Genomic DNA, 16,604 nt, shown 5'->3' on the forward strand with positions numbered 1-16,604 from the left:
CGGAAATATTCTGAAAAACCACGGTATTCGCAATATTTTGGTTTTTGGACTACACAGATAAGAGAGACCCGTCCTGTATCAGCAAAGTATGAAGTGTAGATCTGCACCAAACCGTATCAAGAATATATATTTATATCAATATGTAGACCAGAAACACTTGCCAATATGGAAACCAACATTTCAATGCCAAATCAGCATTTTCATCAGGACAATGCAGTATAAAACCTTACACTCACCATTTATGTGCCCTCCACTTCACCACAGCGTCCATGTGAACGGCAGGGCCCCATATGATGACCTTACCCATACTGCACCAAAAATACAAAACCACCAACTGGAATGAAACCAGCATAATCTTAATCAAAACATGCAATATTAAAGTTGGTAACAACATAATAATAATAATGGTAAATAGCAACATATAGTGCAGGGGTTCTCAAACTTGGTCCTCAGAACCCCACACAGTTCACGTAAAAAACAGACCTAGCATCTCATTTAAACCAAACGGGCTCATAGAATCCAGCATAAAGATCCACCTTGTTTCCCTTTGAAGCAATAATTTGGATCTATTACCACCTGGTAATTATATATTTGCGCGTATGATTGGGTTTACAGGTGCTTGTGAAAAAGGACTACTCTTATTAATGAATGTACAAGAACTTCCACGATTTTCATTTCCCAAACAATCTGGAGCCTCCCGTAGCTTCCGGGAGGGTAGGAGAGTATGGATAAGACAGAGTATGGTTTAAGCCTAACTTAGTGGTTCCACAGTCTCTTCCCACATGGGAATGCAGCTAGTACTTCTGCCACCGCTCAAGATGGGGATTAATAGATGGATAAAGTTATGGTCAACAGTTCCTCGTCAGTGGTATGGCCGGAAATTTTCCGCAGCAGGCTGTCCGGGCATACCATTAGTTGCAGTGAGCAGGCTTGGGGATGTTTGGCGCGGCCCAGGGGGACTCGGGAGTTCAGGTGCTCAAGTTGTCCCGAACATCCGCAAACCTGCCACCGGGTCACAGTCTGCTGCGGATGACCCCTTTTCCCATGAATTCGATCCATCAGGTTGATAAATCGTGTGAAAGGTGCCATTACCATATGTCAGACTTTCCCAACCACGGTCCTCAGGGCACACCAACAGTGCAGGTTTTAGTGATATCCAGGCTTCAGCACAGATTGCTTAATCAGAATCCCTCAGATACTAATTAAGTCACCTGTGCTCAAGCCTGGATATCACTAAAACCTGCACTGTTGGTGTGCCTTGAGGACCGTGGTTGGGAATGCCTGCCGTATGTGTTACCTCCAGATCTGATGAGCGGTCCCGTGTACATCGAATCAGATTGGGAGATCGCCAAGGCTTTGTTGAATTCTGTGGCAGTCAATGGCATTGACTACAGTCCACTGTACGCAAAAGAATTGTATACAGCGAATCGTATGAGATCCTGCCACCTGGGAGTCAGAAGGCACCTGGCGGGTAGTTGGCAGGGCATTGCATGTGGAGTACGCATGCGGTGCCTCTCAGTAGTGTATGGGGGCCTTTCGATTTTTAAAAGCATCTACTGCATTTGTCAGGAGTGTTATAGAGGTAAAAAGCCAGTGGACAAGTTCCCTATGGCTGCCACCAGGAATAGAGGGTATCTGCTGCGGTCACCCTAGGTAACCTAGGGAATCGGTCATCATTCTAGCGGACAGGATGCCAGCGTTCATAATACCTGCACCAACAACCCAACTACCGCCAGGAGACCAACAATAATTTACAATGCCAACGCTGGAATCCAGATTGCAGGGATGCCGAATGGTAAGTAAATGAGCAGTGCTAGCATGCAGCCGGGGAAGTCTCAAGTGGGGGGTTTAGGGTTAGGCTGCAGGGTGGGGGGAGTTCAATTTTGGTGGCAGGGTACTGGGGTTAGGATAATGCACTGGGGTTAGGGCCCGGGTTCGGCTTAGGCTGGCAGAAGGGGGGTGGGGTACCGGCATCCTGATAGCTGTTCATTAGTAAGTATCCCATTCAAGGGGATACTTAAAATTTGCAATTATCCCCCTGATGTACCAGTTGTACTAACATTCCTGTACTGTATGTTAATTCTCAAGTGTGCCACTAGATCTAGAGATGACCAGTTTACAACCAACACCACCTGTTGTTCACTTTTTTTGTCATGTGAGGGCAAATGTAGTTTTTTCTTTTTTTTTTTGCCTGTGGGGACCAGTGTGCTTTTTTTTATTTTTTTTACCTGTGGGGACCAGTGTGCTTTTTTTTATTTTTTTACCTGTGGGGACCAGTGTGCTTTTTTTATTTTTTCCCCTGTGGGGAATCATGAGTATTTCCCGGTGGGGGACTGCTGTTGTGCCTCGACAATTTTAAAATCTTGTTTGGTGAGCTGCGAGTCGAAAAAGGTGGAAAATCACTGATCTACAGTATAAAATACCGAGAAGCCGGGTGGTAGCTGTGGGTAACACTTCCACCTGTGATCTTTAGAAGGTGCTATACATCTACAATTAGGGCCATGTAGAATACTTTTGACATCGATGGGTGAGAACATCGATTACATCGATTGTTTGTGTTTGTCTGTGTGCGTTTCCCCCACAAGGTACCAGTACAAGGGGCATAGCTCCGCCCCTGACATCCGTAAAGCTCCGCCCTGACATCCGTGAAGCTCCGCCCCAGATTCTAAAGAAAGGGGATGGCCGTCAATGGTCGAAACCATCGATGGTAATCGATCGAACAGTATGCTGCCATCGATAGCCGCTTGCACTGTACCATTTCTATCTCCCATACGATACCGCCTATTACTTCCGACCCCAGGCAGCGGCCACCATCGAGCTGACAGCACAGAGGAAGCAGCCGGAGTCTGTCAGTCTGTAACCCCGGGCCCCGCCCATCGCCTCCCTGACATAACCTGACCCCGCCCCCACCCACCGCCATTGGTCCCCTGATTAGCGCAGCATATTTGTCAAAGTGGCACCGCCCACCTGCCCAATCAGGGAAGGGTTGCTGTGCTGCCCTGTCCTCTGTCATCCAATCAGCAGCGCCGCACCTGACAAGGGCCGTCACTCAGCCGGGCATCCTTCACGCACTCTATGCCCGGTGCTGGCGACAGACCCGTCGGATGCGCAGAGCAGGGGGGCGCCTGGCGACGGGGGTGAGCCCGGCAGCCCACGGGGCGGTGCTGTGGCCGAGGCAGCTCCGGTGTCGGGAAGGGTCAGCAGTTTCCCTGCGAGCGGTGAGTGAGGGGGTACGTGCCACAACGTTACCCTGCGGCTCAGCCTGGCGGCGGGGGGCTTCTACTTCCGGGATAGGGCTCGCACCGGAGTTACTACACAGAGACCTACAGCGGGGACTCGGGTCATGTCACCTCCTATCAGTTCTTAGGCACATCCTCCATTGTGACCCCCATCAATGCCCAGTGTGACCCCCCCCAGTACCCAGTGTGACCCCTATCAATGCCCAGTGTGACCCCATCAATGCCCAGTGTAACCTCCCCCTCCCCAGTACCCGGTTTGACCCCATCAATGCCCAGTGTGACCCCCCAGCACCCAGTGTGACCCCATCAATGCCCAGTGTGACCCCCCCCCAGTGCCCAGTGTGACCCCATCAATGCCCAGTGTGACCCCATCAATGCCCAGTGTAACCTCCCCAGTACCCGGTTTGACCCAATCAATGCCCAGTGTGACCCCCCAGCACCCAGTGTGACCCCATCAATGCCCAGTGTGACCCCCCCAGTGCCCAGTGTGACCCCATCAATGCCCAGTGTGACCCCATCAATGCCCAGTGTAACCTCCCCAGTACCCGGTGTGTGACCCCATCAATGCCCAGTGTGACCTCCCCCCAGTGCCCAGTGTGGCCCCATCAATGCCCAGTGTTGCCCCCCCCCGTGCCTAGTGTGACCTCCCGCCTAGTACCCAGTGTGACCCCATCAATGCCCAGTGTAACCTCCCCCTCCCCAGTACCCGGTGTGACCCCATCAATGCCCAGTGTGACCTCCCCCCCAGTACCCAGTGTGACCCCATCAATGCCCAGTGTGACCTCCCCCGTGCCCAGTTTGACCCCATCAATGCCCAGTGTGACCCCCCAGTGCCCAGTGTGACCCCATTAATGCCCAGTGTGACATCCCCCCTGTGCCCAGTGTGACCTAAACCTCCCCGTGCCCAGTGTGACCCCCCCCCCCCCCACACAGTGCCCAGAGTGACCCCCCCCACAGTGCCCGGTGTGAGGACCCCCCCCCCTTGTACCTGTGTGACCCCACTCCGTGTGCCCGGTGTAACCCACACCCCCCCTCTGCCTGGTGTGAGTGCGCCCGGTGTGCCCCACACCTCTCCCCTGCACCCGGTGTAACCCACAACCCCCCTGCGCCCGGTGTCACCTACGTCCCCTGTGCACAGTGTCCCACCCCCCCTCCCCTGTGCCCATAAAAGTCTATATCTGCCCCTGCAGCATGTGCACACGTGTAACGGACCATTAGTGGTGATGGATATGCCTGGGTCACACACAGTGTTAGCAGAGGTGGTGCAGAATATATTCCAGTGCACGGCAGTACGACAAGTTGTGGCACTGTATAGTATGTGGCATAGAGATGTATGTAAGCTGTATATTTCCATAGGTTGGATGCTTTGTACGTGTGTGTTGTTGTACAGTGCTCCGTGAGCCTCGGGCTGGGGCAGGTTGGGAGTGAGGAGTGGACAAACCTGGGCAACATCAGCCAACCTGGTGCGTACAATTTGGGGCAGCCATGGTTTCTGCTATAGAATTATCCACAGTAACTTCTATCGGAAGCAATTTCAGGGCGTCTGTAAAGGCAGGATAAGCATTAAGCTAAGCCTGTAGGGATGGTCCAGGACCCTTCTGACACCCTCTCCGCTAATGACTTATTAGGCAATTGGAAGTTATCAGTTTACTTAATTGGTTCAATAATTACATGTCAGTATCGTGGTGACATTAAACAAATAGCAGAACAATGGGTTAAAAGATGTAGGACAGGTAAATGGGGGTATTGTATTAATGTGAACACTTGTAGGTAGAAGTTATTTTGAAAGTGGCCTAAAATTACCCCAAAATCAACCCCCCCTGACATTTACATTTTTATTCACATTATACAAAACATGTTGCTATATATATATATTGGATAAACCGCACACACAAACTGTGTCAGGGACTGAGTGCCCGGCTCAGATCTGTAGAGTAATGTAGTAAAACAAAACTGATATCCAGCAACTTCAGGTTTTCAAAAAGTATCAAAACATTTTTATATAATTTTAAAGTGCAGAGTGACAAAAAACATTGTGGAGTCCGGCATAGGCATATTATACTTAGCGGTCAAGCAAAGACAGATAGAGTAAAGCCGGTAAGTCGAGACCCAACGCGTTTCGTCGATGAACGACTTCCTCAGGGGTAATATGTCTGGGCAAAGGAGGTCATCATGACCCACTGTTTAATATCACACTAAGGTGGTGGTTCTCTTTTAGCGCTCTCTATATCCATTTCCTGTGCACATATCCATTGATGTTGTCCTCCACTAACAGGGAGGTCTTATGGAGTAGCTGCTGACAATAGCGCAAACGAAAGTCTTTCTCTAACATATATATATATATATATATATATATATATATATATATATATATATATATATATATATATATATATATATATATTACTTTAACAAGATGAATTTATGTTTCTTTGGGACCGTAGTAGACAGCCTGTTCTCTATGTCTATGTAAATCTGCTTTCAATCCTCCTTTCCATGTTATTGACTAGAGCAGCGGTTCCCAACCCTGGTCCTCAAGTACCCCAAACAGTGCACGTTTTGCAGGTCTCCACACAGAATCACAGGTGACATAATTAGCTCCACCTGTGGGTCTTTTAAAATGTGTGTGAATAATGAGTGCATCTGCTGGGTGACCTGGAAAACGTGCACTGTTGGGGGTACTTGAGGACCAGGGTTGGGAACCACTGGACTAGAGGCCTCCATACACTACTCGATTTGGGCCCGATTTCACCCGATTCTGAAGGATCAGACTGAGAAATCGGGTGCAATAGTCCAAATTGCGTAGTGTATGGCGTCTGATCTGATCCGGAGCGCAGGGTTCAGGGTAGCAGCGAGCGGAGGGAGAATAGAAAAAAATCCTATTCAAAAGACTGGGTGGATGCTGATTGGCTGAGCTCTCAGCCAATCAGCGGCCGCCCATTCGTTTGAATAGGATTTTTTCTATTCTCTCACTGCTACAAGTAGGCCTAATGTATGGGGGCCATAACTGCACAAACTGCAGGCTAACTTAAGGACCCCATACACTAGGACGAGGAATCACATGCGATACCTCTTCAAATGACCCGGCAGCTGGACCACATGCGATACATTGTGTGCGGTCATTTTGCATACAATGTTTTGCATGCAATCCCATTCACGATGTATCCTTGTGGCAGGAGTGACAATCTCCGTATCCGTTCCAATGCGCTTGACACTTTTAACACGATTTAGTGTATGGGACCCTTTACTGAGATGAGGACAACAATAATCATAAGGGCGGTATTCAGTGTTGGGCACTATTTCCGACATGGGACATACAGTAGCCCCCTTTGCCTATTCAATGCGTTTCCGACAGCGTTGCAGGCGGATTTCAGTGGCTGTTTCTCCACAATCCATGGCCATTTTCGCCAACATGCTCCCTTTTCGACAGGAAGAACAGTGATTTCCACCTGTCGAGTCTCTGTTGAGCAGAGGGAAAACCGGACAGATTTCTAGCCTTCCGAATCCAAGATTGAATACACCTCTGAGTATCCTATTAGTAAATCTGGCCTTTCCGCAACATATGACCGGCCACCTTCCTCTATATATGCCCTGACCATATAGCGTCGCTATAAAGATACTCTGTGGTCCCACTCGCCATTCCCTGTTACACATGTTTTTGTGTGTGTGTGTTTTCGACGCTTGTGACCGAACAAAGTACAAATAATCACTTCATGATGTGTCTCTGAAGCCAAGTGTTATGCACCAGGTTTTCCTCAGATCTGGAAGTTATTACTGAAGCATGCTGGGAGATATCCCACCCCCCTTCTGCTCCAATGGTTGTTCCTAGCAGCCCATGTCATGCACATGTGTTACCAATTTTAGGTAGCTATGGTTAATTATATGGAGACGACTGTTATCTTAGTGAACTGGTAGGAAAATTACATTTCTAAACTATAAATTACCAGGATGCCAGTTACGTGCCTTCATTTTCACTTCAAGTGCGATAGTGCCTGCTTTATTGAGAATGATCAGAAACACTGGGACAGATGTATCAACTAGCGATAAGTGCATATCTGTACTCAACGCTAGTTAACTGGGGGAATTACAATTACTAACAGCACATCTAACGTGTGCTAGGGACAGCCTGCTGAGTACTGCTCGGTGGGGCTCTCCCTGCAACCCCCCCCCAATTATCGGCAGGGGTGAGACCCCTGAGTGGTGGGTTTTGCTAGGGCAGGTTTGTCCTGCCCTAGCAAAACCCACCACAGAGTGTAGGTCCACCCCATCTCCCTCGCTCTGGGCGATCGTACGCCGCAGCTCCCCGGCCACCGTTCACAGCAGACAGTGACCAGGTGGCATGCTTGTGTGAGGACTCGGGCACCTAAACTCCTGAGTCCTCCCAAGCTGAGCCAAATCCACGAGCCTGCCACCTGCTCACTGCAACTAGTGGCGGCCAGGGGAGCTCCGGCATACCATCGCCAGGGCAAGGGAGAGCGACAGGAGGGGAGCTACCACTGTGGTGGGGGGGGGGGGGGGAGAGAGAGAATCTCGCTCATGCCCAGAAGGCCGGCCGAGGAGAGAAGGTTTTTTTTTTTTTTTAAATGCGCATATGTAGCACTGCTGGGGCCAACCAAAAAAGAAGAATAGGTGCCTGCTTCTCTTCGTTATGGGAACCGTTATTTTTTAACCATTATTTTTAAACCGTTAAACCATGTTAGTACATCTGCCCCACTGTAACTGATGAGACTTCTAAGATATTTATTTTGAAATAAGTGTAAAAAAATTGATTATCACTATGGGGGAATCACAAGGGTCAATTCAAATCCTAGCCTTGTGATAAGCGCCAGGAGGGCGACTAGTAGATTTCCAAATAAACTAGGCTGGTGTTGCGGTTTTGTACCCCAGCATGGGGCAAAGAGCATCGCAAGGGGCACTGAAGTCAAAAAAATGTCTGATCTAGCGATTAAACACCCGCGAGAACATAATGCATAAGTGCGCTGATTGGAATAGCTCCTGGCAATACTCACAGCGCTGTGAGATGAATTGACCCCAAAGGTTGGTGAGCGATAAAGTATCAACCCATTAGCTCTTAACTAATTTTACAGATTTAAGGGCAGATGTATCAAGGCTTTAAAAAGGGATAAACAAAAAGGTGATAACGAGTGATGGCTGGAGGTTTATCTTTCTTTATCACCCTCATGTTTATCTTTTTTTTTTTTTTTTTAAGGCTGAATACATCTGCCCCAGTGTTAGAAAAATGACAGGAGCTGATTGGTTGGTTCCTCTGAGCAGTGTTTTCTGGGACAAATCACCACCCTTCCAGGACCGCTTCTGTTCCTGAGAAGTGGGCGGTACCTGGCGCCCAGTGATGCTTATACTGAAAGCCACCCTGCATGATGACAAATCAACTTGTTTCTCTTTATCTAAGTCTTGCTTTGGCATAACAACTGTGCAACCATTTTGTTTTGACAGACACATGCTCAATAGAGGACTTAAACGCAAGTTCAATGATTGTAAGGAGACCATGACTGACTTTCCTTGTGCCTATGACTCCAACAGAAATATGCCATACAGTCATCAAAGGCAGCTGGTGCTGAACATGTGCCTGAACAAGCTGCAAAGCTACAAGATGCTGGCTGAGCCTAACCTACACCGATCCGTCCTCATAGCCAATACAGTGCGTCAAATCCAGGAGGAAACGAGGCAGGAGGCCAGCCAGCTGCCGGGAATTGTGGGTAACGACATCACCTCCAACAGCTTCATGTATACAGGAAGCGATTCCTTAGAGAGCTGTTTAAACTTGCCTTTTGGAATAAACTCAGACTTCAGTAGAGAATCCTGGCCCAATGAGAATCCGGGAGACAGCCTGATGGAAGTTACGGATGATGACATGTCTTCTGCCATTTCCTCAATACTCAAAGATCTAGACTTTGTTGAAGATACCAACCCATCTCCTGCCCAGGGTCCTTCTGTGGAAGAACTGCCAAAACCTATGGAAAATGGATTCAGAGTGGACACCAGACAGGACACCAGAGGAGCAGAATGTGTCTTTGGTTCCTTTGAACTCACAAGTTCTACCAGTTATTTAAAAGACTTATCGGTGGATGACATTTTTGATGATATTGATACTTCTATGTACGACTCCGATTTTAGTTTTTCCTCCTTAATCACCCCAAGATTGCAGCCTGCCGTCGAAGAGCCCCTCAAACTGTATACGCTGTGCAATAATTCCTCCTCCAACAACTTGCAAGTCTGTAGGACAGATCTGAATGACTTGGACCACATCATGGAGATCTTAGTTGGTTCCTGACATTGTGTTAATAACCAGCAGTCCTTGAATGCTGATTTATGTGGTGTTTGAAGGGGGAATTGGGTTTAATAATCATTGATAGTAAGCGCAAATCGATATAACCCTTGCACAAATGATCAACTTCTTTTCTTAAGACTGGACAGATATAAAATATATATATATATCTCTAAGTTGCAAATCGCTTATGGGATCCGAAACTGCCTAGCAACAGACTTTTACAGTATTATGCATATCCTTTTAACTGGGAATTGAAAGAAATGTGGACATGATTAATTTCCAAAAACAGATATTTTTGTAACTCTTGCAATGTTTCTAAACTTTTTTTCATGTGGTACAATAACCTACCAGAGCCAATATGGTCCTTTCTTGTATATAGCGGCCGCTACCTCCTGATAAGACAAAGTGCAAGCACCTGCTCTTGTGCGGTATATGAATTCTGATTTATATGGGGTGGTTTAGTATTTTTAGCTGACCTTTTCCAAATTAATATTGTACGTTTTTTCGATTTTTCTGTTCTATTTTTTTTGTAACATACACAAGTTGTTTTCTAAGAACGTTTTCAGTTGTTCCTACAAAGAATTTTATCAGTCTTCGCTTGTGGCTTTAGTCATTGGTTTATAAGTGTCTATTGTCAACACACAGAGGCCACCATTGTATTGTGTTGGCTGCAGCATATGGAATCAAGTCAATTGGAGACCACAACATCACTTGGGCAGGAAGTGACATCACTTGGGCAGGAAGTACCTATCCCATCCTTCTCCTCTGAATTGTAGGCTTCATTTTCCGTGTGCAGGCTATAGGTACACTTTATAAGCATGCTGGCACTTTACTCCGAGGACTATCCTTGGCTTCTTCTCTTAGAGCTGATCTCGACACTTCTTTTCTACCTCAGATATATTTTATTGTGGCGATCTTCTAAAGTTCTCTTGCAGAGAAGGCGCTGGCAGACTTGCGTGAATATGTTTTTGTGCTTTTCCATACATTTCCTGAGCTATGCATTTGTAGGGGTCCCAAATGTGCTGTGAGTATGCCAGGATTTCCTGAACTCTTCACCAAGCACTTGTGCATGTGCTAGTCCCTTTGCAGGAGACCAGTACCGCCATCCTTAGTGGTTTGGCCTTGAATGCATTTTTCTATTACATAAACACTATGTACCAGAGACGTAATCTCATGCATGGTAAAACCTATATTGCAATCTTCATCCTACCCCCTCATTCCATGTTTACGGACAACCTTAGTTAGCAATTTCTTCTTATCTAGAAATGTCTTCATGTTCATTAGTCTTATTGTTCTATACATGTTTAAATCAACAAAGTAAAACTTGTGGCAACTTCAATTACGGCTTTGGTGATGGCACTCCTAGCACAGGGAACTTATTCTAATCTGGGTTCCAAAATGATTTGTTTAAGTTTTGCTGATGATTAATTTGCAGGTCACATATAAGTCCTTAGAGCAGACCGATCGAATATAAATGGTTTGCCACCATTAGAAAATGTACAACTGTTCGAAACAAAAAGTAATAATTTCAGTCATTATAATAATAATAATAATAATAATTAATAATACATTTATTTATATAGCGCTCTATTCTCCAATAAGACAAAGGTGCTTAATAGATAGAATGAATGTAATACAGTACAGGAACAATGAAGTACAGAAAAGCTTTACGTAAACTATACTTAAGCATTTCCGTAATTCTTTTGAGTAAACAGGAAAGACTTAAGTCTGTTTTTGAAGCATTCTAGAGTGGGGGTCTCTTGAGCTCTGCGGGGAAGCGAGTTCCATAGAGTCAGAGCTGAATGGCTAAAAGCTCAACCCCCAGATGAATTATGGGAGATCCTAGGTACTGCTAAAAGTCCTTCATCTACAGATGGCAGTAATCGGGTGGGACAGTGTGGAATCAGAAGCTGCTTTGGGTACCTTGGGCCTTGGTCATGTCGGGCTTTGTGACTCAGTAAGTTAATATTGAAGATGATTCACCATATTATAGGCAGCCAGTGCAGGGAGTAGAGTAGAGAATGGGAGTTATGTGGCTAGAATGGGGCTGATTGGTTAATAGCCTGGCAGCTGTGTTTGTACCAGCTGTAATGGGTGCAGTTCTTTAGCTGGGAGATCAAGGTAGAGGGCATTGCAGTAATCCAATCGAGATGATACAAATGCATGTACAGTATGACTTCAGCTGACGCAGAGAACTTGTACTTCCTGTGCTACCTTGCAGATGAATGGGTCTTTTAAATGTAGCTCAATATAACATTTGGCTTTACAAGCAAATACAAAAACATCACATCTAATCAGGTATATTTATTTATGTTATTATTTAACAAAAAAAAACAGCACTTGTCAATACAACCATATCTGGTATGAATCATGGAACACGACCAGCCCTTGTTAGACAGATTTGGACTGACGCAGAGACATTATTGCATCTCATGCAAAAGAAAATCTATATTTGTCTATATGCATCTCTGCAGTAACACATGTAATATTAATGTCCTTTTAAATCCAGTGGAGGCTTTTTTTTTTAAAGCACATACATTACATTACATATATTCTGGTGAGTTTCTTGATCCATGGTATTAGGATTTGCTTCGTAAAAGAGAAGTACATTCTGTTAACGTGTCGCATAGACTGAAGCAGATAATAATGATCCTACAGTTACATGGGGTTGGGATCATTTGGTCTACAGCATGATGGCAGGCATGGCTTTAGGTTGAAAGGTCATTAGTTCGACAGGTCATTAGTTTGACAGTGTCTAGGTCGACATGGGGTTTTTCACAGTTTTTGACCCGAATGTCAACACCGTCGACATGGACACAGTTTAAAGTGCACCGCATTGCACGCTGCGCTTGCAATGCTTCGGGCACGGTGCCTCGCTACGCTTGGCACACTATTTTATTCTCCCACCATGCCCTAGCGGATGGTAGGGCATGAAATACCGCCTGTCGGCTCAAAAAACTGTGCAAAAACCCCATGTCGACCTTTTCACTGTCGAACTAATGACCTTTCGACCTAGAACCATGTTGACCCAGACCCATATCGACCATCATGCTGTAGACCAAATTACCGCATCCCATTAAATGACCTAGCTGCTTTACTTGAGGCTATACTTGTACTGGGAAAAGGAAAGCATTTCGGTTTAAGATCATTGAGCGCTGCTAGTGCCTTATTAAACCACTTCTTCATCTGCAAACCATCCGCGAACGCTGATAATCGTCCGGCATAAACTGCACCATCAAAATGCATCCATTTATTATACTCCATTGTCCTGGCAGTAATGGTTTAGACCTGGGGTAGGCAACCCTAGTCCTCGAGAGCTACCAACAGTGCATGTTTTGCAGGTCTCCTCACAGAATCACAAGTGAGCTAATTAGCTCCATCTGTGTATCTTTTAAAATGTGTCAGTGATTAATGAGTGCAGCTGTGCAGCAGCTAGGTTGTCTGGAAAATGTGAACTGTTGGTAGCTCTCGAGGGCGTGAAAATTGGCAAGCAAACATTTTTAATTTTATCATAATGACCTGTAATGTTTACACTTATATAAGAAATCCTTTTTTTTTTTACGCAACATTTTTTTATTTGAATCTATATAACAAATGTGAGAGATGCTGGCATTTTTAGCAGATATTTTACGCATCTCTCACAGATCTTGGCACTCAAAGGGTTTTTTTCAGTTTATTTTTTTTATTTGTGCCAGTGCGCTGATTTGTTCACCAAATGCATTACAAGACCCCGCCAAATCACAACTGTATTTTTGGGCACACAGTAAGCCATGTGTACGCCTAGTATTTATTCCGGCCTATGTAGATATTTCCATGAAAACCTTGGCACAACTGTAGACTCTAGGGGACGAAGCGCAACGGAATATGCTGCGCTATATAACAAACTGTTCACAAATAAATATACTAAAGGATCAATTTTGGTCAATGTTGGCCAATCTATGGTCGATGTTGAACGGTTTCCCGATTTGATCAAAAGCAATCTTTAGTCTTTTAGATTAATTTTTTTAATTGTTGGCAAATGTATGTTCTAACCCTCAAAGCCCAAAATTAAGATCAGCATTCTTTTTATTGATCTGAAATAGTTCAACATTGACCAGAAAATAAATAATTAATAGTAATTGACCTTTTATTAAATATATCACTCGTTGCATATACCAAATGTAAGTACGTGATGTCGCTAAACTTTGCACTGCAGATTTATATCTGCGAATAAGCCTCGCTGCGGTCAGATTGCAAAAGGATGTTTTGTAATTTTTTTTATTTTATTTTAAAGCCATTTTCAGTATTTCATTATAATTGGTCTTTTTAATAAAGTATATGTTGACAAGTTGCAGACAAATTTACCCCGGGTACCAAAGTTCTTAAGTAGTTGTGTTTTTGAGGTGTGGGGTTTTTATTTTTTTTTAAGTATCTGACAAATTGGTTAATCTGCCAAGAATGTGTCTGACTGATCTTTAAATACAACATTATTTGTACAGCAATATGGGTTGAGGTGCGTGTCCCTTTTAAAGATGACCTTAACCCATGCATGTCCAAACTATGGCCCACCAGCTGTTGTGAAACTGCAAGTCCCATCATGCCTTGCTGCAGTTTTGCTATTAGGGAATGCTAAAACTATGGCAATGCATGCTGGGATGTGTAGTTTCACTACAGCTTGAGGGCCACAGTTTAAGCACCTTAAGCTATCATTACAGAAAGTTTTGTAACTTCAAACACCAACTGTACAATTTTTACCATCTACTAATTCATCACCGACAACTTTATAATCAAAATCAAATATTGCTTCTTCCTGAACCACTTTTAATGTTTAAGGAAATCCATTTGATACAATCGTTTAGCATGTTCGTTTACCTTTGTTTTATTGACCTTTTCCTTTTGTGTTTCCTTAATAACTTACTTGGATAAATAGTTTGGTAATAATATATCTTTTCGGTTTCTGTTGCTATATTCTTTCTATGTAGTAGATGTCACTGTTGCTTTTGCTGACCATGGTGCCGTTTTCTCAGAGGAGAGATTATGGCTAACAGCAGACCAAAGTGGATTATACTCCAAGCCCGCTACTTATTCTATTGAAAGTAACTGCACTGTTCCGTTTTGTTTAAATATGCACAAACTATGACCAAGTTCTGATTGTTCGGGGTGTGATGCTGTGTACACACGGTGTGATTGCCTTGCTATTCCATCCCCATTCGATAGGGATTGAATCGCACAGAGCTGTACTATATATAGTTTTGCCTGAAAAGTCTATTTCACTGTTTGATTTACACTAAATGGGTGCATTGGGATCAGCATCGATTGCGGCTGAAAACTGTTTGACTTTTTGAAAAATTGAGCACAAAATCTCACCATGTGTGGGTATGGATCATAGTCGACACAACTTAGGTCGACATGGGCTTAGGGTGACACCTCAGAAGGTCGACATGGGCTTTTCACGTTTTTTTTGCAGAGAATGCCGACATGGACACCGTGCGACATCTTCTGTGCACCGTGTCCCCTCCCACGGCTTGCTGTGCTCGCATGCTTCTGGCACGGTGCCTCACTACGCTTGGCACACTATTCCATTCTCCCTCCATGCCCTAGATCAGGGATGGGGAACCTTCGGCCCTCCAGCTGTTGTTGAACTACACATCCCAGGATTCTGCTACAGTTTTGCTATTTTTCCATGCTGAAACTGTTGCAGGGCATACTGGGATATGTAGTTCAACAACAGCTGGAGGGCTGAAGGTTCCCCAATCCCTGCCCTAGATGATGGTAGAGCATGAAATACCACATGTCTGCTAACCCCCCCCCCCCCCCTCCCCTCCCCCCAAAATACCCATGTCAACCTAATGCTTGTTTCATCATAATGAGCCTGTTGACCTAACCCCGCGTGGACCTTCTGAGGTGTCAACCTAAACCCATGTCGACCTTCATGGGCCAACCCAAGACATGTCTACCTAATGACCCTATACCCCGTGTGTACACAGCTTAAGTCAGGACACACGGGGTCCAGATGTTGTGAAACTACAAATCCCAGCATGCCTTGCCACAGTTTTAACACTCCCTTATAGCAAAACTGTGGCAAGGCATGATGGGATTTGTAGTTTGCCAAAATCTGGAGAGCCACAGGTTGGCAAGGCCTGGTTTAAGTGTACCAGTCGTCTATACAGCGATTGAACCCATCTGGATAATGGTGGTCTCTGTTTTGTGAAGGGGAAGTATACGCTCTAACACACAATGCAGGAAATTTGTCACCTGGGTATAAGCCATCACAGCTGCTGTCTGTAACAATGCATGTACAGACTGGGGCGCGTCTGAGTGCTAAGCACCGCAACTAAACGTACAACGCAGGAATTTTATACACTGCAGTTTGCTAAACCTGCACTATGTATTTTTCACACTAAGACTATTTCTAAGTTTCTCCTATATGGACTTCTGTAACCGCTTGTTAAGTACAGCCAGCACTGTCCAAAGGAAGGCAGAGACAGTTCATGCGTCTGATCCAGTTCTGATCACTGTTAATACCATGTTGTGGGTTTTTCTTTTCATCAGATAGAGCTACCGATTTTTTTTGACGGCTTTGTACATATATCTTTCTTTCCCATTACTATGGCTGTTTTTGTGCAAAAATGACTTTTTATGTATGTACCGGTAATGAGATTTGTAAATAAGATTTCCTATGGAAATATACTGCTAAAGGACAGAATTACAACAGATTGTTGCTGACTGTTAATTTAAATAAAGTTATATGATTAAAACTTGTGGAGCCTTTTTTGAATTATTTGTACGGTCAAGGCACATTCAGCTCTGGCTCTGAAAAGACTTTGCATTGTGTTTGTTTTCTACACATAAGCTAATATACTATGGAGGTTATGCCGATCTATCCTCACCATTGTGAATTAGCAACGGTGAGCGATGTCGATGGGCTGCGCCTATACGGTTATACAGGCCGTCTGTGCAGGCGGACGCAGCGACTTGTATAGTCACCGGCCAGTTTGCACGGATCAGTGCGGGCACGGGGAGGGGCGTGTGGCTGCAGTCTAGGGTCGCACCCTTGGTAACGCCCAGCGTTTCATGGGTGTTCCCTTGCCGGAGAG

General features: G+C 45.1%; 1 protein-coding gene across 1 annotated transcript; it reads left to right on the forward strand.

The window, feature by feature from the left end:
• The first annotated feature begins 2,996 nt into the window (after nt 1-2,996).
• On the forward strand, nt 2,997-16,262 carry LOC146050501 (SERTA domain-containing protein 2-like). Its single transcript, XM_083167546.1, has 2 exons — nt 2,997-3,218; nt 8,694-16,262. The coding sequence occupies exon 2, from the start codon at nt 8,698-8,700 to the stop codon at nt 9,529-9,531; it is 834 nt and encodes a 277-aa protein (XP_083023672.1). The 5' UTR covers nt 2,997-3,218; nt 8,694-8,697; the 3' UTR covers nt 9,532-16,262.
• Nucleotides 16,263-16,604: the final 342 nt, after the last annotated feature.

The sequence above is a fragment of the Crinia signifera genome, chromosome 12 (genome assembly GCF_055691185.1).
Source record: "Crinia signifera chromosome 12, ASM5569118v1, whole genome shotgun sequence".
NCBI lineage: Eukaryota > Metazoa > Chordata > Amphibia > Anura > Myobatrachidae > Crinia > Crinia signifera.

Excerpts from the sequence above, each read along its gene's own strand:
- LOC146050501 (XM_083167546.1), top strand. The coding sequence starts at position 8,698 with ATGCTCAATAGAGGACTTAAACGCAAGTTCAATGATTGTAAGGAGACC.